At 47.2% G+C, this 27,339-nt stretch overlaps 1 protein-coding gene across 2 annotated transcripts; it reads right to left on the bottom strand.

The window, feature by feature from the left end:
- Window positions 1–346: 346 nt before the first annotated feature.
- TMEM132A (transmembrane protein 132A) lies at window positions 347–25,987 on the bottom strand. Of its 2 annotated transcripts, none has more exons than XM_061609771.1 (11): window positions 25,605–25,987; window positions 13,117–13,331; window positions 12,777–12,995; window positions 8,879–9,279; window positions 8,198–8,347; window positions 7,123–7,315; window positions 6,882–7,025; window positions 5,860–6,065; window positions 4,131–4,407; window positions 3,055–3,246; window positions 347–2,301 (listed from the first exon to the last, which is right to left on the bottom strand). In XM_061609771.1, the coding sequence occupies exons 1-11, from the start codon at window positions 25,675–25,677 to the stop codon at window positions 1,114–1,116; spliced, it is 3,258 nt and encodes a 1,085-aa protein (XP_061465755.1). In that variant the 5' UTR covers window positions 25,678–25,987; the 3' UTR covers window positions 347–1,113. The 2 variants fall into 2 exon arrangements, with proteins under 2 accessions (XP_061465755.1, XP_061465756.1); XM_061609772.1 differs by lacking the exon at window positions 25,605–25,987 and adding an exon at window positions 23,555–23,624.
- Window positions 25,988–27,339: the final 1,352 nt, after the last annotated feature.

The following is a 27,339-nucleotide window of genomic DNA, read 5'->3' as shown; positions in this document are numbered from 1 at the left end:
GACATTGCTGAGCTAGATGAACCAAGGGTCTGACCCAATATCAGGCGGCTTCCTCCTTTCCAATGGCTATCGAGAGAATCTGTGGAACGGCTACAGGGATGTTCCACTTGCCCTAGGCTAGGAATAAGCCTGCAAGCACTAGACATGAACTTGCAGGGGAGGGTGGGCTGCTCCTGGGTGCCTGCCCTGAATTTCATTCGCAAAAAGTGTGGCCATGACTAGCCGGGCTTCCCTAGTGCTAGGAAAGCACAAATTAGCCACAAAGTAAAACAAACCTTTATTATCTTTAAGTCATTATTTATTTATTTATTTTTGTAACAATGTAAAAATTAAAAATCTTCCATAAATAAAAGGACTTGCCTGGCAGCCTCCCAATACTACAGGTATAAAATAGGAGCGATTGTACAAAACTGTTAAGGACACCAGGCACACAGCTGGGGTGAAAAAGGACTGGCTGGTGCTTGCTGGAGCTCTGCCCTTGCCCGGCTTGGAGGGGAGTTGGAGTGGGGGGGGGAAGAGCCCCAGACTCAGACCACAGGAAGGAAGGGACACTCGCTGTTAAAACCATCACAATGGACACAAACTGGCAATGAGAGTCAAAGCAATAAGGGAGCCCCAGGGGAAAGCCCCCCCTCCTAGTTCCCTTACAGAGCACATCACAGCTGGCTTACTGCTGGCGGGCAGCTGATTTCCAGTCTGCAAAACCCTTACCCCCTCCAACCCAAGGAAAAGCCTTTTGGGGTGGGCATGGGGGAGAAGTGATGAGGGTAGACGAAGGAGAGGTAGCTCCACTGAGAGAGTAACGGGAGGGGGTTGACTCTGGCCTGCACATCCCCCTCCAGAACGAAAAGAGAAGGGGATGAGTGGTACAGCCGAGGAAGGAGATCTCTAACATAGAGAGCAGTACGAGTATCTCTGGCCCAGTTCCCGCTCCCAGCAGAGTAACCCAAGGCTGGTTTCCTGTTGGTGTAGAGCCCTCTTAAGAAGGAAAAAAAGGTAGAAAGCCCAGCTGGATGACCCTGGGAGAGTACGCAAGGGGAGGGGGGGAAGCAAATGCTGAACCCTTATTGGTTTGCCCGTACGGGTACAGGTGGGACACGGGAGAGCATGAGGTCAGGAGCTGCCCCGGATCCTCTCCATGTAGCTGCGCAGCTCATCTGGATCGTGCAGCCCCATGTCCTCGCACACCCAGCGGATGTCATCTTCGCTGGCCACCAGGATGGACTGGACAGCTGGAGCAGAAGCTGGGGGGCTAGGAGCAGAGCCAGGGGGAGTCGCAAAGGTCACAAACTCCACACGCTTCCGCCGACCACCCCCCTCCCTGCCCTCCTTGTTCCTGGACAGAGTGGTGGTGAGGGATGGGCTTCCTGGGGCAGGCAGGCCTACAGTACTAGCAGACACACTTGTTTCTGGCCCTGGCGGTGGTCCTGGGCTCTCTTGAGCCACAGCCTCCAACTTCCCCTCTGGCCCTGGGCAGCAGCAGCAGCCATCACCGGCGCTGGAAGGGTCTAAGGGCCGATCCTGGCAGTGCTGGCTGCGCAGATCCAGCTGCCGGCTCAGCTCCTCCTGGTCAGTGCCCAGCCAGACCCAGTTGTGAGGCTGCTGGGCAGAAGAGGCTGTCCCCGAACCAGCATCGGGAGGCTCCTTGCGCTGGTAACGAAGTACAAAGACCACACAGTTGACGAGGAAGATGAAGATGGCAAGGCAGAAAACTCCCAGGAGAACGTACATGCCGATCTCCAGATCCGTCACCTTTGCAGGCGCCTTCACCATCTCATCTTCCTCCTCCTCCTCTTCCACCTCTTCAGCATCCTCATAGGAGTTGCCGCCAGTCTCCTCAAATTTGGTCATTGGTGGCCCCACCCTTGCTGGGCCACGCCTTCTCGACCCCCTCCCACTCTCTGTGACAGCTGCCACGGTTACTGCTTCACCTGACATGGCCCCTTCTGCTCGCTGGAAAGGAGGCTCGCCATGGTGACGGGGATCCTGCGGCTGTGGGCTGCTTGTTGTCGGGAGGCGTTGGCCAAAGGTCACTTCCAGCCACATTGTGCCCTGGGAGAGGGGAGCCCTAGGCTTGCCCTTACGGCAGGAGTCCGGAGGATACAGGCTGAGTTGCAAGAGGGATCCTTGGCCTGGCCCCTCGGCAATGACCACTGGGCGAGCCTGCTCCTCATCCAGCCGCACAGAGACCACGCGAGGGTTCACGGAAGAAAGGGAGAGCACCGCATCCCGCCAGCCATAAAGCTCTATGGGAGCCAAGGTGTGATCGGTGAATACCAGCCAGATGGTCAGTATTGCTTCCTGCAAGGAAAGGGAATTTGGGATCAGGAGTGTGTTAAAACCATACAGATAACACAAGGAGTTAGGAACACACTCACATTTAATATGAACTAAGGCTTGCCATATCTGGAGCAGTGCATGCAGGAACTGAGCCCTGTAACTTAGTCAATGGCCCTTTGAGTACTGGTCAAGAGCCCTTAAGAGATGGCTTCAATGGGTGGCTAAGAGCCAGAGGCATACATAATCCATGATGTAAGTGGATTTGTGTCACTTAAGAGCATTGACAGAGACCCTTCTCCGGGTGCCCTCCCCAACTGAGGTTAGGCAGGTGGTGACCAAGGAGAGGCTCTTCTTGGTGATGGTGTCTTGATTGCAAAGGCTTGATTGGCAGCTACACTGCAGTCTTTTTGGCACCTTTTAAATTTCAGTTATATGTTTAAAGCATTTAGATCTTGGCTCAAAGTTCTTTCCCTTTGCTAGTTTCTTAGGCTGGTTTTCATATAAATGTCATGCTGATCTGTCTTGTGCTTTTTTGGGTGGGGGGTATTCCTTTATACTGGATTCTGTGTTTTTATGTCATTTGTATTGAGGTTATGTTATTGATTGAATTGTATTTCGTATTTTATTGATGACTTGACCACAGGAGGATGGGGACTGCATCTTCAATGTGCATCTTCAGTGCTTCCTTGGACCAAAAGGCTAATGAGCCTGAAGCCACGTTACCCACTGCCCATTGTGGCCCTTCCTTTGCTACCTGCAACACCATCTTCTCACCTGCTTCAGGGAACGCAGAGCAGAGAGTCCCTGGCACGTGGCAGTGAAGACATTCAGGTGTCTCGGCTCCACAGACAGTGTCAATGAGAGGCCCGACACCAGCTGGGCCTGCAGCTCGGAGACGGAGACCTTCTCCTCCGACACCACCAGGGTCTGCTCCCCCAGGATAGAGTCAGAAACAGGAGAACGCACCTGAACCAGGAGAGAAGACACAATGACGCTTAAGGGAAGACACACACCCTTGCGGAATCTGCACCTGTATTCTTTGATACCCCACTTCATCCATCCCAGTGCTTAAGTTTGTAAAGAGGGACTCGACTAGTGACTTGTGGCTCATAAGAATTGTCTCCAAGGGACCAAGCAGGGAAGCTGGTTTCCCACTAGTGACTGTCAAATACACGTAAAAAAACCACAAGCTAGTAGAAATGTTTGTGGGCTGGTAACCTTTGCGATAGACTGCCAAATCCCCCTTTCTTTGTAGCCTCCCTATATTCATGATACATTCAATCAGTGTACATTCTGTGTACCTATGTACACAAACAGTTGAGCTCTACACTCATATAGTTATTCTCATGTAATGTTCAGTAAGTGCACAGCCTGTGTAACCTGTGTATACTACAGCTGAACTGTACAAATCAACAAATATACACCTTTTCACACAAGCACTTGTACATGCGCAGAGACAGCTAGTACCTGTGTTCAGCGTAACATATGAACAACCCTCATGTCATCTTTCATCCTACCCTGGGATCTATTTCCGATCATGCCTACTGAGCCACCTCTGTTCCATGTCTCTCTTTCCACATCAAACCACATCACCTGTCCTAACTGTGTATAAATAAGAACCACCTGTTTGGAGCAGTTCATTCCTTCTATCCCTTCACCTTTTCCCTGGACACCTCTACTATCCAATTATGAAGAGAAACACAACATCCAAAGCACATGCCCAGTTCTCAGCCTTCTAGACTTTAGGTTATCATCACACATCAAGCAAACTTCTCTCCCCACTCCCTCTTCACAACCACCAGCCCACCACCACTGCCACCTCACTTCCCTCACCCTTACAGGTTCCTTACCTCTACAGATGTCATTCCTGGTTCACGGCCAACCACTACACTCCCATCTTCCAGTGTTGCCACTCGGGGGTCCTGGATTCTAGCGTGCTTTTGCACCAGATGAGAGACATCTAGCAGCCAATCAGAGCTTGGCATATAGGTCAGGTGACGGCCACCATCTAGTGGGTGAGCCACAAAGTGGGCAAGAAAACGGACGCCGGCACGTTGGTATTGGAGCCGGCAAGCACGAGCTCTCCTCTCACCTTCCTCGCCGCCCTCTTCAGGTTCTGCTGGACTGCTGCTCAGAGAAGGAGTAGCACATTGCATTGAGCATTTATATGGCACATTTCAAGTGATGCACTCAAGGTTCATTATGTCAGTAATCCCTACAAGGGCTTCATAAAGTAGAATGGAATAATCCCCAAGTAAAACCTGGGGGAGTTTTATATATATTTTCTACCCCACCTTTCTAAAAGAGTATTCAAGACAGCTTGAATATCCCAAGTGTGCAGAGCGTATTTCCAACTATTTCTCAATTTTATTTTATTTAACAGAATTTAAATACCTCTAAACATGAAACATCTAAAATATTCATTAAAGATTTGATAAAAGATTTAAAACAAGTTAACATAACATTTAAAAATATGAATAAAACCTGTCATTTTCAAACATGCATAATAAAATTGCATGTTAAAATTACATGCCTGGATGGACTTGCTGAAGCAAAAAAAAGTGTTCCGAAGGCTCAGAAAACAGTGAAGGTACTTGCCTAATATCAAGGGACAGGAAGTTAGAAAGAGTAGGCATTGCCACACTTAAGGACCGATTCCTTGCAAAGGTGGAACGGACATTAAAACATGTAAAAATGCCAGTTCTGCAGGCTGAAGTGGTCAAGTGGGCATATGAGGTAAGATGTAATATTACATGAGGTGTCATTTCCATTATAACTCAACTCAGATTGCCACCCTGCTGTGCTGCACCTAGGCAAATAAATGTCTGCTTGCACCCTCTCATACTCTTTGTCCCTCCTCCTTCCTTCCCTTTTTCTCTCCGTGTCTTTTTTTTTTTAGATTGTGAGCTCTTAGGCACAAGATCTTCTACAAGCGTTTTTAGAATTGTAAAACACCTAGTAGTTTGTAGGCACTATATTGTATCATACTTTACATTGACCTCTCTTTCTTAATGTGCACTGAGCATTAATCGAGAGTGTGTGCGCGCGCACACACACACACACACACACACTTTCTTTGTTGGTTGATTATTAACGATGTTCAAGGAACTTTCAGGCAATACAATATGTCTGGAGCACTGTAGCCATTAATCTCCCTGCCAAAATGCAAATAGAAATAATCAATTTCTCAAGTTATTTTTCAGCAATTTAGGCATCACCACAGCAGTCAACTGACAGGATAACAGGAACCATTTATTAAGGCACAGTGCTGGAAGATGTACTAGCACTGCACCCAAGAGGAAAGTTGCAATGGAGATCTGGCAGGAATCAAAGGGGAGGGGAGCAGCCCTCTGTCTTGCCTTACAGGGACCATGTATTCACAGCAGTGGCCAACAGCTGGATGCCGACAAAGACTACAGTGTAATTCAAAACCTTGCATCCTGCTCCTGCGCATTCCAAAGTTGACCCCATAAGTACATCACCCTGGGCAGTATCCAACACAGAGACCTCATTCTGGGCTGTAAACAGTGGGCTCACTCAACTTAGAGCTGGTGACCTTCTTGGCTCCATAACACTTACCCATCCGAGGCCAGGCCAGGTACCCTCCATCCTCGTACCTGTTCCAGGGAGGTGTCTGTCAGCTCAATGTGCAGAGGCAACAGTGGTGCCCAGACGGTAAAGAGCAGTGAAGCATGCTGCCGACGGTACCAGAAATCCACCCGTACACCACGTGCCCCTCGGCTCTCTTTCCCCCCTACATAGACAGCGTCACACACATCGGACACCTGAGGGTGAATTGAAGAACACATCAAGGTCAACAGATGTAGAGATGCATGCCCAGATAGACACTGGAAGGCAGCACAGGTGAGAAGGAAGATGTCCAGAACTCATTTCTGAATATTGACCGAGCCATATGCCTGTAATAAGTTTCCTCTTTCCTCCCCTGATTCAGGGACTGTAGACAGTAACAGTGATGGGGCTCCACTCTCTTAAGAGCCCACTGAGGGAGGCAGATCTGGCAGATGTCCAAAAGTTGAGGGCAGAGAAAGAAGAGAATGAGATTTTTTTGTGGGGGTGGGGAGATGTATGCTTAATTGTCTTTCCTGTGGCCCAACATTTATCTCCATCATTCTTACTATGTACGTGTATGAAAAGACAGAGGAAGCTCAAGACAGAGGACTGATGAAGACAGATGTGGACAAAGCTGTGGCCTGTGATGGAGGCAACTAGAAGGCCAAGGCCTAAATTTAAAGAATGGGCTAGATCAATGATTTGTCAAGTCTGAGGCTAAGAGATGAAAAGACAGTATGTAATAACAGGTGAGACCAGGAGGGGTCCTGCAAGGTGTAAGGGAAGAGAGGCATAAGAGCACTCCAGGTAATAAAGAAGAATCTTCTTTTCCCATGTATAAAGATGGACAAATAGAGACACCAGAGTCACACAAATCTTTGTGAGTATACAGTCTCAGAGCCTTGTCCCAGAGACATAGGCAAAACAGTGAAGAAGGCTGGAGTTGAGGCCCCTTATCAAGTGGTGTGGATTTTGATCCTGAAATCATGGCAACAGAGAGGGACATATTGTGAGGGCTTCTAGTTTCTCACCTGCAGGACCTGCTTGTTAGAAGACTCACAACCCATCTGCTCTGTGACCTCAGACACTGCTCCCCCAGTCTCTACCACAACCAGCTTCACGGGTACGGACTGAGGGATTCCTGTGAGGAGTGCGGTGTTCACAATCTCTTGCTCCTGAAGTGGGCCAAAGGAAAAACATGAGGAACCAACGCTACCTGCTCCTCAGGTGTCCCCCATGAGATGAAAAGGGTGGCACACGTTGAGGCCTCACCTTTACCAAGGGAACCAAGGCCCGCACATCTCGCTCTGACACTTGAATCTCCCACACCATCTTATCCTTCTCAGCCTCGGGATCCTGGCCAGGATACTCCACTTGCCAGGTGACAGGGCGGGTAGAAGCTAGGCCCCCTGTGCCATTCTCCACTACAAAATCCAGGTACAGGAACTCCGGGGAATCTGCTGCCCTAAATGGAGATTAGAACGAGAGATAGTACAGCCACTGTAGAGCAGAAGAGAACCAAGAGCCCTGAAGAAACTGAGTAGATCAAAGAACTTCCTGGAGGCAGTGCGGAATCCACCTTGTTATCTTGAGCCATAAGGCCCTGAAGGAACAGCTCACAGAGAACTAGCAATCGCCTCCCAGGAGGAACATTGCTGCTGCTTACCAGGAGGGGGGAGCAGGGCAGCGACAAATTTGGGACTGCACAGGCACACCAGTGGAAGCCTCTTCCCCTCCCAATAAGCGGCAGCAACGCTGCTCCTGAGAGGCTATTGCTGTGGCTCTGCTCCACCAGACAAGTTGCTCTTGGGCCCAGCACAGCTGAATAGTATTCCTCTAGATCACACAATTTCTCCCATTCATGTTAATTTACCAGAATGCAGTCCCTTACTCCCTCAGCACCAGCAACTCTCTCAATACTAAAAATGTCTCTGTACATCCAATTAGGCTGGCTGATTTTGGAAGAAGAGGACCCAAGGACAGGGCCCTAGGATTGTGCCTGTCCAACTGAGATGAGCGGAAGAGGATTTTCGAGTTTGTCCTACTATAGCAGAAACAGGGGAACAGGCGTTCTCTGTTAAAAAGCCCAGGAGGTGGAACTCTTTCCCCTGTGAGATCTGTCTAACCCACACATTCTTGTTTTTCTGCCATGACCTGAAAATATTTTTATTCCAGCAGGCTGTTTGCCGGGCCTCTGCAATGCAGAATTTATACAAGTTGCAGAATTCTGCTTCTCTTGGTTCAGAATTTGGACTGCTTTTGTGCAGAATTCTAATTTTGAAAACAAAACAAAACTAGAGTACACACTGCCCTGAATACAGGACTGTCTTCGTCCATGACTACCTACCTCCAGTCCAAGCTACTAACAATGGAACGTCGACAAGTGACCAGAGCAGTGTGGTGTTTGGTACCCTTGAACTTGTCCAGCTTTGCAGTCCAAACTTCTGGCCTGGTGGGGCGAGCAGTTAGAACCTGTAACCCTTTCTTCACCTTGACTCTGAAATGAAAGGCCACAAAATAAGGTAGAGGCAGGTAGAGGCCAGAAGAACAGTTTCACAAGAGCCCTGGAGATAAGGCTAAGGGGAATCCGAATCAGGCACTAGAAGAATGAGCACCCCAATACTTAAATTGCCTGAAAGTGAGGGAAGCCTGCATCAGTGAAATGGGGTAGCACAGTAACTAAGGGACTGAGCTATGAATTAGAAAGTCCCCGGGTAGAATCTTGCCACTGTCGTGAAGCCACCAAGTGGCCTTAGGCAAACCCTCTCTTTCAGCTCCAAGCTCCCTCATCCACAATATGAAGGATAATAACAATGACTTGCTTTACAAGGTTGTTGGAAGGATTACAACTAGATCATGAATGTGAAGCACTTGAACACCTGAAAGTACTCTATAAATGTTAAGTATTATCATCATCATCACTGGCTAAAGTCTCTGAAGGCTCCCTCTAAGAATCCAGATTCCTTTGTCATTCACTGGAATTAGAAAGTTATGGCAGGCACCCAAAAGCCTGGTGCCCTTAACTCACCGGACTATCAGCAGGTCAGCCGTGAAGTTCTGTTGCAGTATGAGGGTGGCTGTGAAGAGCTGCCCCGGGCGCAGGGCCATGTCAGGAACGCGGACCATCACATTGTCATCCAGCCGCACTTCCTGGCGCCGTGGAGGGCTCATCACTCTGATATCGACCGGGCCCACATAGTGCAGTTTCTCCTTGGGGACCTCAGTGCCCGGGCGTGGCCTTTCCTGCATTCGCACATGGGGGCACTCTCTAGGGATCTTCCCAGGCAGCGTGGGCTCCACGGTGTAGTACAGCTCTGCCCTCAGAGGAGTGATGGTTGAATCCTCTCCCTTCCGCTGGCTATTGCCAGCTGGAGGAGAGAACCAGCGAGGGGGGAACTCTAGTTCCACTACGCACACCCCCAGCGGTGCCTGGTCAGGAAAAGCAGAGAGAGAGTCAAACCACGTGATCCTTTTAAAATCTCCCTCATGAAATGTGAATCCACAAAGGGTACTTTACACTGCAGGGATGGCGAACCTTCAGCCTGCGGGCCACACTTGGCCCGCCAAGTCTTCCCGTGAGGCCGTCACACATGATGACATCAGGTGTGGGACAGGTAAGGGCTGGGCTTTCAAGGAACAATTGTGTCATGACCCCTCCTGAGAGGGGGTGGACAGATGAGAATGAAGCGGAGGAGGAGAACTTAGAGTGGGATGTTTGAGTCAGTGAAGGGTCGAGCATAGAGTGGGACCCAGAAGGCAACCCAGCTGTGGACTTGGACAGTTCAACCCCAGCAGCTCCAGATACCCCTGTGGAGAGTCAACCTGACCAGCTGGTGGTTTTCCACCCTGATGCTTCCCCTCTCCTTGCCCCTGTGGTGCCAGCAGGCAGCCCCCCTCCCTTGTCGGGGGAAGATGGGAGGGTGATGGAGGCTCTGCCTTCTCCTCGCACCAGGAGGTGAATGCCGTGGGAGATTCAATAGACACCGTTGAGGCGGAGCCTTCGTCTGCGCAAGCTCCCAACAGCGACAGTTGACACACGCAACCAGGGTGCCAGCCCAGCCTTACTTAAGCCGGGGGGGGGGGAGTAGTTGCTGAGTCAACATCTTAGTGCCGCAAAGTTGTGCCTAGCTAGTCCTAGAGAGATGCTGAGTAAGCCACAGATAGATTCATGAAGCGGACTAAATTGAAAGAAAAAAATGCAGCCACATCTGAGTCTGGGTTCTTCGAGTTCAGGCAAGACAAATTGGGAGCTTAACATGGGCTCCCGATTGTTCCTTTGCTGGAGCAAGGCGCACTCCTGGAGCACGCCTTGCCCAAGGACAGGGAAGCAGCTTTCCACCACATAGGAGATGGAAAGGAGCTGCACAAGGAGGCCCCTGGAGCCCAAAAGATTCTCCACCCGTTATACTGAGTCAGGCCATTGTTCTCTAGTCCAGTATCATCTGCTCTGATTGGTTCTCAAGGACCTTGGGCAAAGGTCTCTCTCAACCTTACTGTCTGGGATGCTTACAGCTGTTAGCTACTAAGCCAACAATTGACTTAATTTGGGAGTCCCAGAAAGCTGCCCAAGCCTCACCTTACTCTATATGGCTCCTTCTAGGAGGAAGGGCGGGATATAAATTTAATAATAAATACATCCATCATACCTCCAGGGCCAGCCCAGGACATTTTGCTCGGTAAGGCAAGCCAGGAAATGCCTCCCGGCTGTTCTTTCTGCCCCCTCCTCCCAACCCCCCTTAATGATGCAGCAGCAGTGACTGCCACTTGCCTCTCCTCCTCTCTGTACAGCCGTGTCATCTCCCAACGCTTCACTCGGATGGAGGATGCACTGGGGTGACTGGCCAAGATGGCCTCGGAGAGCCCCATTTTTGCCACCACAGTAAAACGCCAGTGGTGCAAGCTCTCTCTCGAGCAGTCTCACTCCACAACACCTGTACGAATGCTACCGGCCACTTTGGTCCTGCCGCCAATAATGTTCACACAGTTTTTGTTTTGTTTTCCTGCTGGCCAGGCAGTGGTCGCCGACTGGTGCTCTACAGCCTTGGCTGACAAGCGCACTCAGGGCCCAGCTTTGGGACAAGGCAGGCAGGCAGCCGACAGCAGGGGGAGCGGACGGGTCAGTGGGAGGCCAGCAGCAGTGGAGGGGACACACACAATCTGCTGCTCCTCCCAGTCTGCCACCTGAGTGAAGAGGCTCACCTTGGCTCATGGGCCAGTCCTGCTTGCCACCACAGCCCATTTCCAGTAGTCATTGCTTGTCACTCCTCTCTTGCCATCCCTGTCTCTTCTGTCTCACCCAGCAGGGACTGTGTCACTTCTATGTTTGAAGCAGTCGAGCACGATCAGCATGCAGCCGGACGTCCATGCCAAGGAATACTTCACAGACTCACTCTGGCATAACTAGGCCACCAGCACGAAAAAGGCAGATCTGACAGTTACCACATACTTGGCTTTGGGGTGCGGAGGGAGCTCTGTGCTGAGCTTGGTAGTCCACTTATCCAGTTGCCACAGGATACTGACAGGAGGCTCAGGGAATAAAGCTAATAGGCTACTGCAGGAAAGGCCAAGCTGACCTGCAGACTTTTGCAGCCCTTTACAAGTTGGATACTAAACCTCCCTAGCTTGGGCAGGACCAAAGGAACAGCTTTAAGGATCACAGACATACTCCCACGTGCTTCTCCCTCGTTAACAGACTGAACTGTCCCCACTAGCCAGAGAATGTACGAAACAACAGAAAATGTACCCTCCCTTCTCCATGCAAACACCCTGGGGACAGCTTCAGTGAGAGAGGAAGCACTGATAAGCAGTTGTGCAAGTTGCTCCTGCATTTGATTTCTGCACTTCCAGGTAATCTGCAAAAGTGGAATTCATGCATTTCTCAACGTGCAAAGCTGCAATGAAACGCCCCTGACACAGAAGCCCCTGACTGCTTAGAGTAACTCCAGTGTGCTGACATGTTGGGTTTCTTCCCAACAAAGTACTAAATATTTTAAAACGTGTTCTGGATGGACATATAGTCCAGGGAGCTTGTTAAATGTTTCTTTGTTTTAATGAGTGATATGAGTGGGTAAAAATAAAAAAGACAGAAATGCTTCCTCCCCCCGATACTTAGAAAAAACTCTGGTAATATTTTTTTTTGGGGGGGGTGAAATTGAGATTTTCCAATATTGAAAACAGTTTCATATTAACCAAAATGCCACTTTTAATGCAATATAAATAATAATGCTATGGAAAACAAGGGTCCTGTTGTTTAACGATTGTGTGTAAGAGGGAGTTTTGGAAAGTGCAGCTTTTCTCACTTTTGAAGAACTATGATATGAAAGCTCCTCCTTCTGAAATTCACTCTTTTATACAATCGTTATGAATACATGAGCCCTAATGTTGACCATCTCTGCTCTGGAATTACAGTGCCAGAAGGAGCTTCATCAGACCTACCACCTAGAACACCAGGGATTCATAGACTTAAATCGTATCACTGCTTGTCCATTCTTTTCTTTAAATAAAACTTCCAAGGAAGGGGATCTATATAACAATCCTGGGCAACTTTGACACCCCACTTCCTAGTTTGTCATTTCCCATTGGCTCCAGCTAGCACAATCATTCTAGCTGGGGCTCATAGCAGGTAGTCCACATATCCGGAGGGCACCAGGTTGGCAAAGGTCTGTACTACAGTGTGCAAGCAAATCTTTACGGAGAACCCTATCAGAACTTATCCTGTGGGCCTTAGGAGTTCAGCTCCTATGGAAGCCTTTGTCAAACAAGTGCCCTCCAGATGTTGTTGGATGACAGCATGCTTGCTGGGGCTGATGGGAGTTGTAGTCGAAAACATCTGGAGGGCACCCGGCTGGTGAAGGCTGTCTTATGACATTTCAGGACCATGTACCAAACTTCTCCTCATTCCTAAGAGCGACATCTTATTGACCAACCTGGAGGTGGCAGGCCCGGTGAATCACCTGGGCCTGGTGGAAGACATGTAGGGTGACGCACGGCAGCGCCTGCTGTCCTGACATCCAGTCCTGCCCTTGGAGGTGGAAGAGGACCCTGGCATATGGCTCATAAGGAGATACTGTGCCCTCGATGGAGACAGCCCGGATGTCCCAGGCAGTGGAGATGTCTGGGAACTTGGAGTCATCAGCTGGTACTGCCTGGGGAAGAGAGAAAGTCTGAGCTCTGTGGTGAAGCTCCTCGCAGTACAAATCATGAAAGGGTCTCTGCTCCATTTCTTACACTGAGGAGTTCTCCCGCGCAGCTGGATGGAATGATTACCTGCTGGGCAGTGAAAGGGGGATATCCAGCTTGGACGGTGGGCTTCCCTGTGAGTCGGCGGTGGAGAAAGAGGAAGGTCTCAGAGCGGGAGCCGAGGGAGGCATTTCCTGGCAAGTAGCGATCTGTACGCTGAAGACGGAAATACTCTGGGCCATTGAGCACTTTTAGTTCAGCTGGCAGGTACACCACGTCAGGGGGCTCAGATTCACAGTCCACTGCAGAGAGGAGAACCACATCCATCAACATCAGCCGTTACACCTCTTTCCCCATTTCAGATATATGTGTGCTCCTCCACAATACCCAGTCCTTCCAAGACTGGCGGTAGGAAAGGCTGAAGTCAAGGCAGGGAATACTTGCAGATCAACTGAGCATTGGCAGGGGATCCTGACCCCTCCATGCGTTGAAATAACATGGGGGGGGGATGGGGCCATACAGGCCCGCTATGCCCCTCCCAACACATGCAGCCACCACACCACCTGCTGTTTGCATGTTCTGCCAGTGTGTGAAGGGGCTCTATGTGTGTGCTGATGTATGCCTGTACAGCTCCTTTATGCAATGGATGACTTGGGCCTAGTCAGGACATTCCCCTCACATGGCAGAACTCTGCACATGTACATCAGGAATGCTCCTTCGCATGCTGGCCAAATGTCTGGATGGGGGTGTGGATGCTACATGCATGAGCAGCAGGGGGGGGCACAGCAGGGGATGTGTCTCAGATTCAAGGCCATCCCTATTAACAGACAGACCCATGGTAACTTCTCTGCTTAGCAGTCTGAGGAAGATTAACCATTTGGGGATGATGAAAGGCGACCTTCCCTAGGTTTCATGATTATCTTCTACTGCAAGAGGAGTTTTACAGTGCATAAACATCCACAATCTACAGCTTCAGGCATAGAATGATACGGGTCTGGATCATTCTCATGATTTCAGCAGCGTACTTTGCTCACAGTCTTTGGAAGCATGTATTGAGATGTCAAATTCACAGTTGCTGTCGGACTCCAACTCCCATCAGCCCCAGCAAGCATGGCCAATGGTCAGAGACGATGGGCATTACTGCTGAACAACAATGGGAAGGCCACCCAGTTCTCCATCCCAGTTCTGTAGGCTTAGCACCGCAAACACAGCTTGCAGCAGCATAATGGCAGATCTTGTGTTGTCTTATTTTGGGGGATAATGACGATTTCTTTCTCTCTTTAGAAATTCAGTCTTCAGCTGTCTATATTACTGCCAAACTGAGCACACAGCAATGCGTGTGGAGAAAAATACAAACAGTTAAAATGATTTTATTATCTCTGTATGTTTTGAATTGCTGATTTTAGCATTCAGCTTTTCTGTCCGTTTAGTATACATACAGCAGATCTACCACTATCAAGGACAGGGTAAGAAGCAAAGCTGTGGTGCCTCTCAGAATAACTAGCTGCACTGTACTCAAATGCTTAGCATTAGATCCCTCGCTGGATCGTCACCTTGCAGTGGTGAGTGGGCTTGCGTGTTCCAATGAACCCTGTGGGCGATGCCGTCTGGAGTCATGTACTCCCAGCAGGGTCACCCTTGGCAGTAAGGTCAAGGGAGAGGAACCAGATAAAGAACGATCCAAGAAAGTCCTCAACGGCAGAACAGGCGGAGGATAACAATGTGTACGACTGTGAAGGCGGATGAAGGCTGCAGCAGATAAAGGACTTCCAATCGTCATGGTACCCATGCCTTTTTCTGTCAAGATTGTGTGTTGATTGTGGTGCACCGATCTCCCCACATAACAAAAGTCCCATAGCGATTGGCAAATGGCGACAGGGGCAGGAATGTGAAATCCAGAAGCCCCTAGTCATGGTCTGGTACATCGCCGGTGGATACAGATTCAGACGGATCCATTGTTAAAGACTATATTTTGGAAGACAATCTTACTCGGTCGTGAGTGATCGCCAAGAAGAAGACTCAAATTAACTACAATACACTGAGCAATATCTCCCAATAAATAACAGATGGTTTGTACAAGCTTTAAGAGTGGGCTGCAGAATGTGGTAACTGGGTGTGATGAACATGCACACTACAAAAATTGCCTGACAGTTCTTGGCTATGATCTTGGATTGTGCACATATAACCTTGGTTAAGATTCTGAATAGCAACCATCAACTGTTCACCCTGCCTTGAACAGCTGATAGGCATTAACTGTGCTCTGTGTCTCTCTGTGTATAGCCCTGGCTGGTGCATTAGATGGGGGTAGCAGGTTGTACACTGTTAATGTGTGATTCTCTCCATCCACCTATGGACACATGCAAGGAAGCCTGCTTTTGTACTTGTGACCCATAGCTAGACTTGGGTGCTTGAAGTAAATGTCAATAGTGTATTCAGCCCCAGAATGCCTGAAGATTCCTGTGCATGTTTTTAAAGTGGCAATGTCAGTAAGGTTACTAGGTCCTCAGCAATCCCATACTGTTTTGAGAACCTCTGCGTGATGGTAATTTACTTTATTTAGCTTTTGACGACTCTGTGCTTCACTTCTCCAGTGCCACAAGTCCACTTCTCTCCGGATGTTTGTAAAAAATAGAAATGTGGCAAATGGCTCCCTCATCAGCACTGTCACTCTCCCATTAAATGGGGATGGGATTTATTGCCAAAGGATCATTGGTTGTACTAAATGGGAAATGCAATTTTGCTTTTAATTTACAGGATGGAAAGCCTTTCCAGTCTTGTTATAAGCATTCTAAGACAGAGTGACAGAGAATAATTTTAGTTAGTTCCACACCAGCATCTAATCCATTCATTTAAAGCATTTTCTCCATCAACATCCCCATCTCAGTGATACTCAAAACCTTAATTAACCATACCCTAATCAGTGAGGTTACTGTGATTTCTCAATGATGAGTTAGCACTTTTTTGGGGGCAACAACAGGAATAGGGTTTTATAGCCATAGTTTAATAGCTCTTTAAAGACCTCTTCCAAATGATTCAGAAGCAAAGTTAACCATTGGAACCTGCAACAAAACGTTGCAGTGTAGACTGCTCCTGTTCAAGGTTCCACCCAATCAGCCATGCCCTCTTCCAGGATACTCTGTTCTATTCCCTCTCCCCCCATCCCATTTTCAGTTTTTTCACCCTCAACAGTCAGTCCACATTCCATGCCCACTCAGTCCTCTTCAATGGGTTGTTTTGGGGTCCTCCCTTTACATTTTCCCCTTAAGGTTTTTTTATACTTCTCCAAACCTTGGGGTCCCCCCAGGCCTGCTGATATCACCCTCTTGTGTATGAATAGTGTTGTTTTGGCTACGTAACAATTCATACTCACTCACTTTTAATATACAGGATACACTATCTTTTAGCCTTGAAAAGTGGTACCTCTGTTATCTAATACACTCTAACACAAGGACACCACCACCAAGTGATAAAAAATCTACTCAAACATTTCCAATATCTAAAAGATTAAAAATGCAGTTTTAAAAATTTGTCTGGAAAAGCCCTCAAATTATTCCTGAACAGTTTTCTACCTCTCTTTAAAAACCCCACAAAGGTTGCTCTGAAATGCACAGAACCAGAACCAGAAAATGCATGAACGGCAATGTGAGATGCAGTTTCATATAAGGCAACCTAATTCTGTTTATGGGATCAGACAGATTCCTAGCCCAAGGCGCTAATACTCCACTTCCTGCCAAGGTCCATTTTAGGATGTCTTCATGCCTGAGTGGCAGCTAAGACACAGAAATCCTAGTGGCTTTAAAAAAAAAAAATCCTTTATTTCTGAATGAATCAAAGAGCCTTTCATTTCAATATACTACTGTAAGCAGAAGCTAAGCCAATTCAGGCATCTCACTGATTTGGAAAAATCAAGCTCTGTGATTTTGTTAACTGCATTTCATGGTACATTATGTACATGAAAAGGTCTGAGAGGTAGAGCAGAGGATATGAGAAGATAATAAAGGTAGAGGTAAAGATTAGGTTATTATGCAAAATTAGGGAACATCTTAACTGTTCGTATTTCCCATTCTTGCTAGGATTTCTTGGAAAGACCCAGGAAATGGATCTTAATTTTGCTTCCCTCTGGCTCCTTGCTACTGGTTCTCATCAATCCATTTACTTCCCACACACCCTGTGGGTTAGATTTCAAGCTCTCTCAGGGGCAGAATTGCATGTTATCCATCAACCCGCAATTCTTTTTAAAGACATCTTTTTCTTTGGTACACTGCAGCTGACAAAGCTGAGATTTGAAGAACATTGGCACAGAGACAGAGGGACAGGGGCTTCATAACCCCTTTTTCCTTGCACTGTTTCCCTGCCAAAAATGCATGTGCACGCCCACGCACACATTTTTTTAACCTTGCAAAGGAAAAAATGTTGGGAAGGTAGATTTTCAGAAGGAAATACTACAAGTGGAACATTTTAAGAATCCCTTCACTCAGGTCAGCCTTTCCCTCTACATTATAGCAGCTCCATTGGACAAAGAAAGGATGACAGAAGCCCTTGTCCCCAGTTTGTGATGAGAATTTGTTTCCAATAATTTAATCTCATTAACTCTAACACAAGGATAACACCACCATCTGCACCGTACATGTAAAGCAGTGTCATACCACTTTAAACAGTCACAGCTCCCAATAAAGGATCCTGGGAAGTTTGTGAAGAGTGCTGAGAGTTAGGAGACCTCTGTTCCCCTCACAGAGCTACAGTTCTCAGAGTGGCTTAATCACCAGTCCTTCTTCCCAGGGAACTCACAAAACACTTACTCCTGATTGAAAAAAGCATGCTGACCCATAAGGGGAAAAAAATCCTAAATCCACGATTTGGGCAGTACCTTTATTAGGCCTACCAAAATGTTACACTCCCATCAGCCCCAGCCAGCATAGCCAATGTCAGGGACAATGGGAGTTGTAGTCCAAAACATCTGGAGGGCACCAAGTTGGGGAAAGCTGGTCTACACTGACTAGCAGTGGCGCTTCATCGTCTCAGAGAGAGGTCTTTCCCAGCTCTCACACCTAAGATCCTTTTAATGGGAGGGATGAGGGACGGAACCTGAGACCTTCTCCATTATATGCGAGACAGAGATTACTCTTTACAATAATACCAAGCGCACTGAAATTAACACAACAATAGTTATTGGCTACAGTGGAATTGTGCTAGGGCTATGGATTTAGACTCACTTGACTAAGGGCTCTCTCTCCCAATGTTTGCAGACTACTGCCCCCAATCTCACCTGAGGCATGCTATGCATGAGAGTGCTGCAAACTGACAGCATTGAGTTAATATCTTTTTTTTAAAATTCTTCTTTGATGTGTTAGCTATCCTAGGGCACAAGCCACCCGGGAGATCTCCTGCACAAGCCTCACTGCGATGAACGGAAGATGTGCCAACAGCACCAATGTGCAGCACCCGTTGTTTTCAGTGGAGCCGAAACAAGAGAACTCCCACTGTGGATTGTGGCAGGAGCAATTTTCAACCTTTAGCTGTCTTAACGTCAGGCTGTTCGTTGAAACCGCAGCTGCCTTTTTGGGAAGAGAAAATGTTCTCAATAGGAAGGATTTGAAAACACAGCATTTAAAACAATCCAAAAGCATGAGACAAATAAAACATAAATGGGATTGTAAAAGAAAAATGACATCCTTTTGTAAGACACATACAATTATTAGTAGTACCAAGAGCTAGCAATTCTGCTTTTGTGATGTGCATGACAAGCCTGGGGAAATATATCTATCTATCTATCTTCTTATGCTGTTTGCATTTCTGCTTTTTTCCCCATTAGAAATTCAAATCTCATCTTTCCTTGAATTCTCTGGACACCCAGAGAGCGGTATGAACACAACATCAGATGAAAGAAGGGAATGAAAGCTCAAGTAGCTAAGAGAGAAAGGGATTTCGAGTCAGACCATTTAACGCTTTAGACCACACGTCCACAGTTGTCCATTGCCAAAGAACTGACAGTCAGCATTTATTAAAAAAAATAAAATATCTTCTTTCATTTTTTCTCCATGGAATTAATAAGCCATGATTGGGTCAGACTTCTGAAAGAAGCTACTGACTGCACCAGTGTCAGAAAGGGGTTTTCTTCTGCCTTTCCTTGTCTTTGTGAGGAGTACTACTCAGAAGGTGGCAAAAAGACCCGTCTGCATTAACTAAGCCAGGGAAAGCAGGGATTAAGGATACCAGATAGACATCTTTTTAAGGGATGCTCTTTATTTCCGCACAAAAGCTCTATCAAGCACAATAGATACCCCTTATTTCAAAAACACGACAGCTCCAGATAATGGACATCAGAGTTTCACTCTGCCCTTTATTTTTGAATTTTCAATCTGATGGCTTGAGTAGAAAAACAAAACAAAGCCTCAGAGTTCTCATGATCTGTATGATCTTGCATTGTAGTGGCTTTTTGGGTTGCAAAAGCTGTTCATAAAAAGAAAAAGAAAAAAAGATGCCGGTCCAAATTGGTAGCTCATTTTAAGGCATTTTCTGCAGGTGGACACCCCACCAGAGTAACCTAGCAAAGCAACACTGATATCCACTGTACCTAGTTAAACTTTGGATCTGCCCACTAATATGCTTTGTTTAGTTTTAATATTTCCATCAACCTGGGATTTGAGGTTTTTCAAAGCAGCCATTTTAATGCTGTAGGATGTGAAAAGGAGAAACAGTGGGGGGTGGGGTCTATGGTTCGCTTGTTGTTTTTTGTTTATAGTTTGGGGAGGAGAGGGAATATTCAAATAGATTTTGGAGTTTAGCTGTAATGTGGGATTTCTCCAGCTCCCAAACAATGTTAAAAATGATAATGATGTTGCTTTTAATTAACTGAAACGTAATTAGAGGCTCCGCTGAATTATCTATCTGGGAAAAAGGCAGTATGTTCCTAGCATTAACAAGCCTGAGGGGGAGGGATATGTGTGCCATGTAATTGTAAGGTGCCCATTGGGAGGACAGTTGCAGTGGTCCGGGGGGGGGCATGGGAATGGCATTCAGTGCATCACTCAGGAAGAATCTTTTCAAGGCTGGTGCCTTGAGTTCTGCTGTTTTTCAGCTGCTGTTCAAAAATAATGACATCTCCAGCTGCAAAGAAAGCCTTCCAGATGCAACCTCAGCGAAATACAGAGATGCCCAATTGTGTCCGTGGGGATAATTCAAGCACGGTTGCTGCTGCTGGCGCAGCTGCTGGGACAGGGGCTGGTTGCCAAGCATATTGGTATCCCTAGAAAAAATTGACCAATTAAAGAGGGTTTTAAAAAAACAAAACAGGCAAGTTCACCCTTCTCCCCTCTCAATTTTGAAGTGTGCAAATCCCAGTCATCCAAACATCATATTGTAGCATGCTGATCTGCTCTTTATTTATTTATTTATTTATCCTTTTGACAGACAAAAGGAAGTATTTCTTTACTCAGCACATAGTTAAAACTATGGAATTTGCTCCCACAAGATGCAGTAATGGCCACCAGCTTGGATGGCTTTAAAAGAAGATTAGACAAATTCATGGAGGACGGGGCTATCAATGGCTACTAGCCATAATGGCTGTGCTCTGCCACCCTAGTCAGAGGCAGCATGCTTCTGAAAACCAGTTGCCGGGGGCCTCGGGAGGGGAGAATGTTCTTGCGCTTGGGTCCTGCTTGCGGGCTTCCCCAGGCACCTGGTTGGCCACTGTGAGAACCGGATGCTGGACTAGATGGGCCACTGGCCTGATCCAGCAGGCTCTTCTTATGTTCTTAGATTTATATCCCACCCTTTCTCCCAGTAGGAGCCCAGGGCGGCTCCCAGGGTCTTGCAAAATGACCCCGTTCATCCCCCACCCCAATATTTGTATCCCACCTTTCCTCTACAGAGGAAAGGCTATACTGGTTTTATTCTCGCCACAGTTCTGTGAAATGGGTTAAGCTGACAGGCAATACCTGTCCAAAGGATGAACCGTAAGTCAGCTCTTCCTGCCTGGGTGTAGAACTGAGCCCAGGTTTTCCTGATCCAAGTTTATCACAATGACACCATTCCATCTTGGTGCTCAAGTGCCAGAAACTAAAGAACAGCCAGTTCTTTACAGGGCACCATGTATACAGAAAAGGTCAACACAAAGGGCGCACTAGCACAAAGCAGTTTTGGGGGATTGGATGCACTCTACCAGAGTCCTTGATCTTCCACGTGCCATACAGTCCAATGCTGCTTCCCTGCCCACCTGCATGCAAACAAGGGCCAGAGAGATCAACACCATTTATTTCATCCAACTGTCTCTAAGATAACCTGCAAATTCCCTTTTGTACTTGTGTTAAAGCACATTTTGTAGAGCTGGATGACCTACAATATCAATACAAGTCACCATATGTCACATCATATCATTTCTGCTTTTCATGAGGACCTCTTCCTAATTTGGGGGCTCCATGTCAGAGCACCAAAGCAGCATGTGGCACTAGCACAGTTGCGTTCATGGACATGTCAACACTGCACTTTTTTGTGCTCTTGCATGACTCTAGAAATAAGGGCACATCACAAAACCAAATGCCTTTTCATGGCAAGCTCAAACTCACATACCTTCAGCCTGCCCTGGTACTGCAACCACAATCACTTTTGGCATTGGAGGGCAGGGTCTAACATGGGCTGAAGCCACTGGCACGCATGGGCTTGCATGCATAGAATGAAGAATCATCTCCCTTCCAAACCAACACATACAATACTCTGCTAGAGTTGGCCAAGGACTGTCTGATCTCAGCTAAGAATCACAGAATTATAGGGGTCAAAAGGGTCATGTACTTCAACCCCTGTTCAATCCAGGATCTACCATGCAGGTTGCAGCTACATCATCCAGGTTCTGCTTAACACACCTCCAGTGAAGGAGAGCTCACCCACCTCCTGAGACAGCCTGTTCCACTTTTAAACATCTTGCACATTTCTCCTAATGTTTAGCCAAACTCCTCTTCCCTGCTATTTTCATTCATTGGTTTTAGTCCTGCCCTCTGGAGTGACAGAGAAAAAGTCTACTTCATCTTCCACATCGCAGATATTTGAAGATCACTCTCATGTCTCCCCCTGATCTTCTCTTCTCCAGGCTAAATAGGAGGAGGGTCAGCATCAGCTGTGTTGGACTTAGACTTTAGACATCAGTGGAGCAGCCAAATGGAAGATGTTAGACTTGATTCAGGGATCTAGAAGATTTCAACCTGACTTAAAAGCCAAGTCCCTAGATGGGAGCTGGAAAGTAATTCCCCACTCAAATCCTATTGCTCTGTATGTGCCATCCCAGCTCAGGAAATTAGGAGGGGCTCTACCAAAACATTATAGTGCGCCATCAGCCCTACAAATAATGTATCAACACAAGCCAAAAAGAAATCTTCAGAGGATATCAGATTCCCTCAAGAAAGCAAATAATACATGAAGGGACCAAGAAATTAAGGGTAAAAACCAAAGCCAGCCAAAAATCTGAGGAGAAAGAAGATTTACAAAGGAAAATGTTCATTTTAGTTTCCATGGACATTTTCTGCAAATACTTTTCAATAGTTTTTAAAAGAAAAGCCTACACTTTCTCCTTTCTTTAAAAAATTTTTTTTCTTTACAAATGACACGTTTTGAAAGCCAGAAATCTTGAATCTGCTCCTGATAGTGTATACAACTTGCCATTCACTCAGACATGGAAAATTGTATTTTAATTGTGTGAATCTTATATAGAAGATATAAAAATGACTTTTTGACCAAAGAAAATCGTGGATCAGACAAACTGACAGCACAATCATCCCCTCGTTTTACATTTGCTGGAAAAGGACAGGATCCCAACTATATTACATCAATGTTAGTGGCCACTGGCAATCAGAGCAGGGCTGCAGAAGTGCTCGGTCCAACAGTAACAACTAAGGGTCTTGTGGCACCTTGAAGCCTAACAAGTTTATCAGGCCATAAGTCATAAAAATTGTTAGTCTTTATGGTGCCACAAGACTCTTTGGTGCTTTTGCTATAATATTGGAAACTATCTGAAATTAACACACAGTGAGAGCTGTGAACAGTGACCATCACAGCGGCCAGCGACTGTATTAAGCCTCCATAAATGTGAGGTTTTTTCGCTCTCCCCATGTGCTCCTCTGTATAATATGCATGCAGAGCAGAAACAAAAGCGGAGCATCAAACAAATGCTTCCCCTCCAACCAATGAGTGCATTAAATGATGGTGAGTCTTGTGGGGAATCCCTTATCTTACCTCCCCCAGGCTCTAGGTTATAGACTTTCCCCTGAGGAGGGAGCAGATGGCTGAGAGATACCGTGACATCATAACCTGCCCCTTTACGTTCCAGAATGAGGAAGGGGGAGGAAACAGGTGGGCTCTTTACAAATTTAGCTTCTTCTTCCCCCAGGGTGTGACCTCTTGTCCCCTCTGCTTCTCTTGCTGCTAATTACTATTTCTTTCATCAATTTCCCCCTCATCAGCTTGACAACATGATCCAGACAGGACCTGTACTCTTCTTTATTGATCAAGCTCTCCCTCCTTCCCTCTAAAATCCTACCAGATCTTCTCTCTTTTGACCATAAGAACTTCTTCCTCACATAGGCCATCTTGTAAACCAGTTTTTCTCCAGAGGTTCTCCATGAAGACATCCACCAGTTCTGCAATCACATCAAAAGCAGGCACTACAAACAATGGATGTACTTTACCGCCACCACTATAAAATTTCAGGCAATACCAATTTCCTGGTAGGCTCCCCTTTAACGAGCTGTACCAGGAAGAGGATTTATTCATCACTTTAAAATGGTTCTGAGGACACTGAGCTCAGAAGCATCCTTAGCTCCAAACCAGCAGAGGCCTTAATCAGTGTTCTGTCAATCGAAGAAGAATCCAACATGGAAATGACTTGATCAAAATAATGTTGCATGTCTCTTTCTAGCCAAAACCACCAGAGATGTGTTGTTGAGGATACCATATAAGGAGCCAAATACCATCAGTATTAAGGGAACAGTTCTGGCAGCATTTCTCTCTCAATGGCTGTGCATATGGCTCCAGAAGTAGTTTTTAAATCACCAGGCACACAGCTGAGCAGTTATCGCTAGTGAGAAGCAGAGGCACTACTTGGCACCCTCTGCTTAATAGGAATTTATACCAGAGGTGGGACAATTGGTGGGAACTGACTCTATGCGACACTCTCAACAATTATGCTCTTTTAAGCACATTGGGTTGAGGAAACAGTCACTCTCCTGTGCACAACAGTTAGAAGCTCTGCTTAATCGCTACAGCAGAGCTTGGCCATTTATAAACCCTAGTATGAGATTTTAAACAAACTCAACACCAGTGGCATATTCTGATGGCAAATAATTACAGTAGAAAAATGATTGCAGACATAAAAGTTGGAGAACAGCAATAGCGTCAGAGCACATAAGACATAAATTAGCATAAAGACCCATAATGGAAGAAAAGATTTTCAGAGGGTGATGTGAGGAGGGTTGGGGAATTAGGTGGAATATTTTAGGGGTGAGCTTCAGCCAGAACAGGTAAAGACAGGGCAGAGCCACAGATTTTGGTGCACTGCCTGTGTGTGTGTATATGTGTGCAATACACAATTTCATCAGCTACAGTTTCCCAAGGGAAGTGGTATCAGCTTCGGGGCTTGAATCATTTGCAAGTAGCCTGACCACCTTCCAAAGCTGGGGGTGGGGAAAGATGCACTGTGGGGAATAATCTTGCCCTGCTGGAAAGGGAGGGGGTGGATACCAAAACCTAACTGAATTATAGCAGCAACAGATTTAGGAAGATTCATTTGCATTTCAAGATAAGTCCTGGGTAAATCTGCTTCCTCCCCCCCCCTTCAGCAGCAAGTAGCAGGCATAGCAAAGCTGTGATAGCAAGTGTAAAGCACGGGGAGGGGGTTCTATGGGGTTTGGAGTGGAGGCACTGGTCTTGAGACACTGCATTTTTACACACTGTAGATGCATGGGTTCCCAAGCCACCTTGGGTGAGGAAACTTCTGTTTTGAAAGGCAGCATACAAATCTTTATATAAATTCATAAATAAGCAAATAAAAAAGGCTTTAGGATGAGAGCGTGTTCCAGTACAGCCAAGGCACTTGTCAGTATGGGAAGTCTTTTGAGATAGAGGGACGGGGGTGGTGGCGGCGGGGGGAGACACTGTTTGCCCGGGAAACAATCGTGGAGGTATCTTCTTAGAGATCAGGAAGCAACGCTCAAGAGTCCGAAGAGGGGAAGCAGAGGGAGAAGATCCTATTGGCCCGACACACATACACACACACACACACACACACACACCAGCAGAGGTGTTCAGCTGTTTCCATGGAGATCAGAAGTGAAGGCACTAGTTTTCAAACCCCGGTTTTTAAAGGGGTCCCTATTAGGGGGAATGGGCGGCATAGGGCTCTGGTGGGGGGAGGGTCAGCGGAGACAAGCCCACCCATGGTTGATTCCTTCGGCACAGGAAGACGCGGAACCCCCAGTTCTCAGACGCAGGGGCGATCTCATCTCCCCCCAAGGCAAAAGCAGCAGTGTGGCTGGATCCGTGAAGGGGCAGGTTACCCTCACCCCCCGGCCAAACACCTAGCCAGAACTCACCTCGGGGGGCGTGCAGGTGAACAAGCGCGACGGCAAGCAAGAGCCAGGGGGCAGCAGCGCGAAGGGATTCCATTCTCCCGGACCCGATCCGCTCCTACCTCCGCTCAGATCCCCCCTCCCGGCGCTGTGGGGCGCATGTCCACATGCATGTCTGCAGCGCGGAATTCCAGGTGCGAGCGGGCTATCAGCGCTCCCGCCCGTGCGCGCTCGCCCGTGCGCTGCCCAAGCCGCTCATCCCTACCCGGGCCGCCGCCGCCGCCGGGCTGCTCAGCCTTAGACAATAGAGATAGGCGGGCAGGGGGAGGGGACCGGAGCACATGGGACCAGCGCCTGCCCACTCCGTCGCTGGGTCCTAGAGCACCTCTAGGACACCCTAGACGACGACCCAGTGCCGTACTAGCTGCGTCCCCCGGGGCCAAGGGGAGAGGCACAAATCAATCGCGGAACTGGTTCGCGGCAGAGAAAATGGATTGGGGGGGCCGGTGGGGAGTCTGGAGAGCTCAGCCAATCAGGGAGACAGAGGGCAACAAGAGAGCGAGGGAAGAAAACCGGGTAAAAACGGAACGGGAAGGAGGAAAAGAAAGAAGGTAAACTACTTCAAAACAGCGGGCAGAAGGAAAGGACGAGCGAGCAGAACGCATCCTTCAAGTGGCTCTTTCCTCAAACGAGTTTGATTATACAGGATTGTCCACACACTTCTCCTCTGGGGCTGTTTTTAATGCATAACTATCACCCAGTAAAATAATTGGCTATCGTACAAGAAAGCGATAACGCTGATGTCTTAGGATGATTAGTTCATCGCAAGATATCCCGAAAGAATAACAAGAAATAAGATATTGTTTCAATATTGTTTATAAACCATAAAAAGGGACTGGAAACTCATAAATAGATCCTATTGGTTACGTTTCCTATACGTTATTAATTTTGAGGCTTGAAGTAGGTAAGAATAATTAAACAGTTGGTGTAGGGTGGATTTCCAAGCTTTGTTCCTTTGAACAAAGCCTGAGAGGCATGTGTAGCCCCCCCCCTCCTCCTTTTCTTTGCAGGTAACAATATTCCCAATTCACATTAGTTTGAGACATTTGGATTGTCTAAACAGGGAAATGGCCTGGCAAGGTAGGATTCAAGCAGCAGAAGGGGAAAAGGTGGGATGTCTCTCTGTGCTTCTCTGTGTTTAAATCCTAGCCTTTACAGAATCCTAAGAAACACAAAGAACTCTTATCAGTTTTGATCAAGCCTCATTTACTTTTTTGGACAGCATGTGAAACAACAGCAGAGAATCTGCAAAAAGCAAGTTCACAATAATCTGAAGTATTTGGATTGGTTAAGTGTGATCCTCTCCTCTTTAACACGTGACTAAAAACCTAATAGTCTGAGCCCACTGATGTTAGGTGTATTTCCCCCCATCTATGAAATAACAATTGAAAGGGACAAATTTCAATTCAAAAATTGGCTCCCCTCTCCTTTCCACTGGCTGAATCCTTGCTCCTGGGTCTCTGTCCTGCCCGTGGACGGAAGGAGCCCTAGTTCAAGGATGTCTAGTTAGTTAAATTAAATTAGTCTAGTTAAAATCCTAGTGATAGTTTCATTTCAGCATATTTACTTTCAGAGCCTACTTTCTTCCAGAAGGCTCAACATAGAAAGCAACATTTTAAGGAAAGGTGGGGTATCTATGGAAAAATAAATTAAATATTTCTTTATTTCATCCTTACAGCAGCGGAATGAGGTGAGTCAC

The sequence above is a fragment of the Rhineura floridana genome, chromosome 2 (assembly GCF_030035675.1).
Source record: "Rhineura floridana isolate rRhiFlo1 chromosome 2, rRhiFlo1.hap2, whole genome shotgun sequence".
Classification (NCBI taxonomy): domain Eukaryota; kingdom Metazoa; phylum Chordata; class Lepidosauria; order Squamata; family Rhineuridae; genus Rhineura; species Rhineura floridana.
Note: the sequence above shows the minus strand (reverse complement) of the source record. Positions and strands in the feature narration are given on the sequence as shown.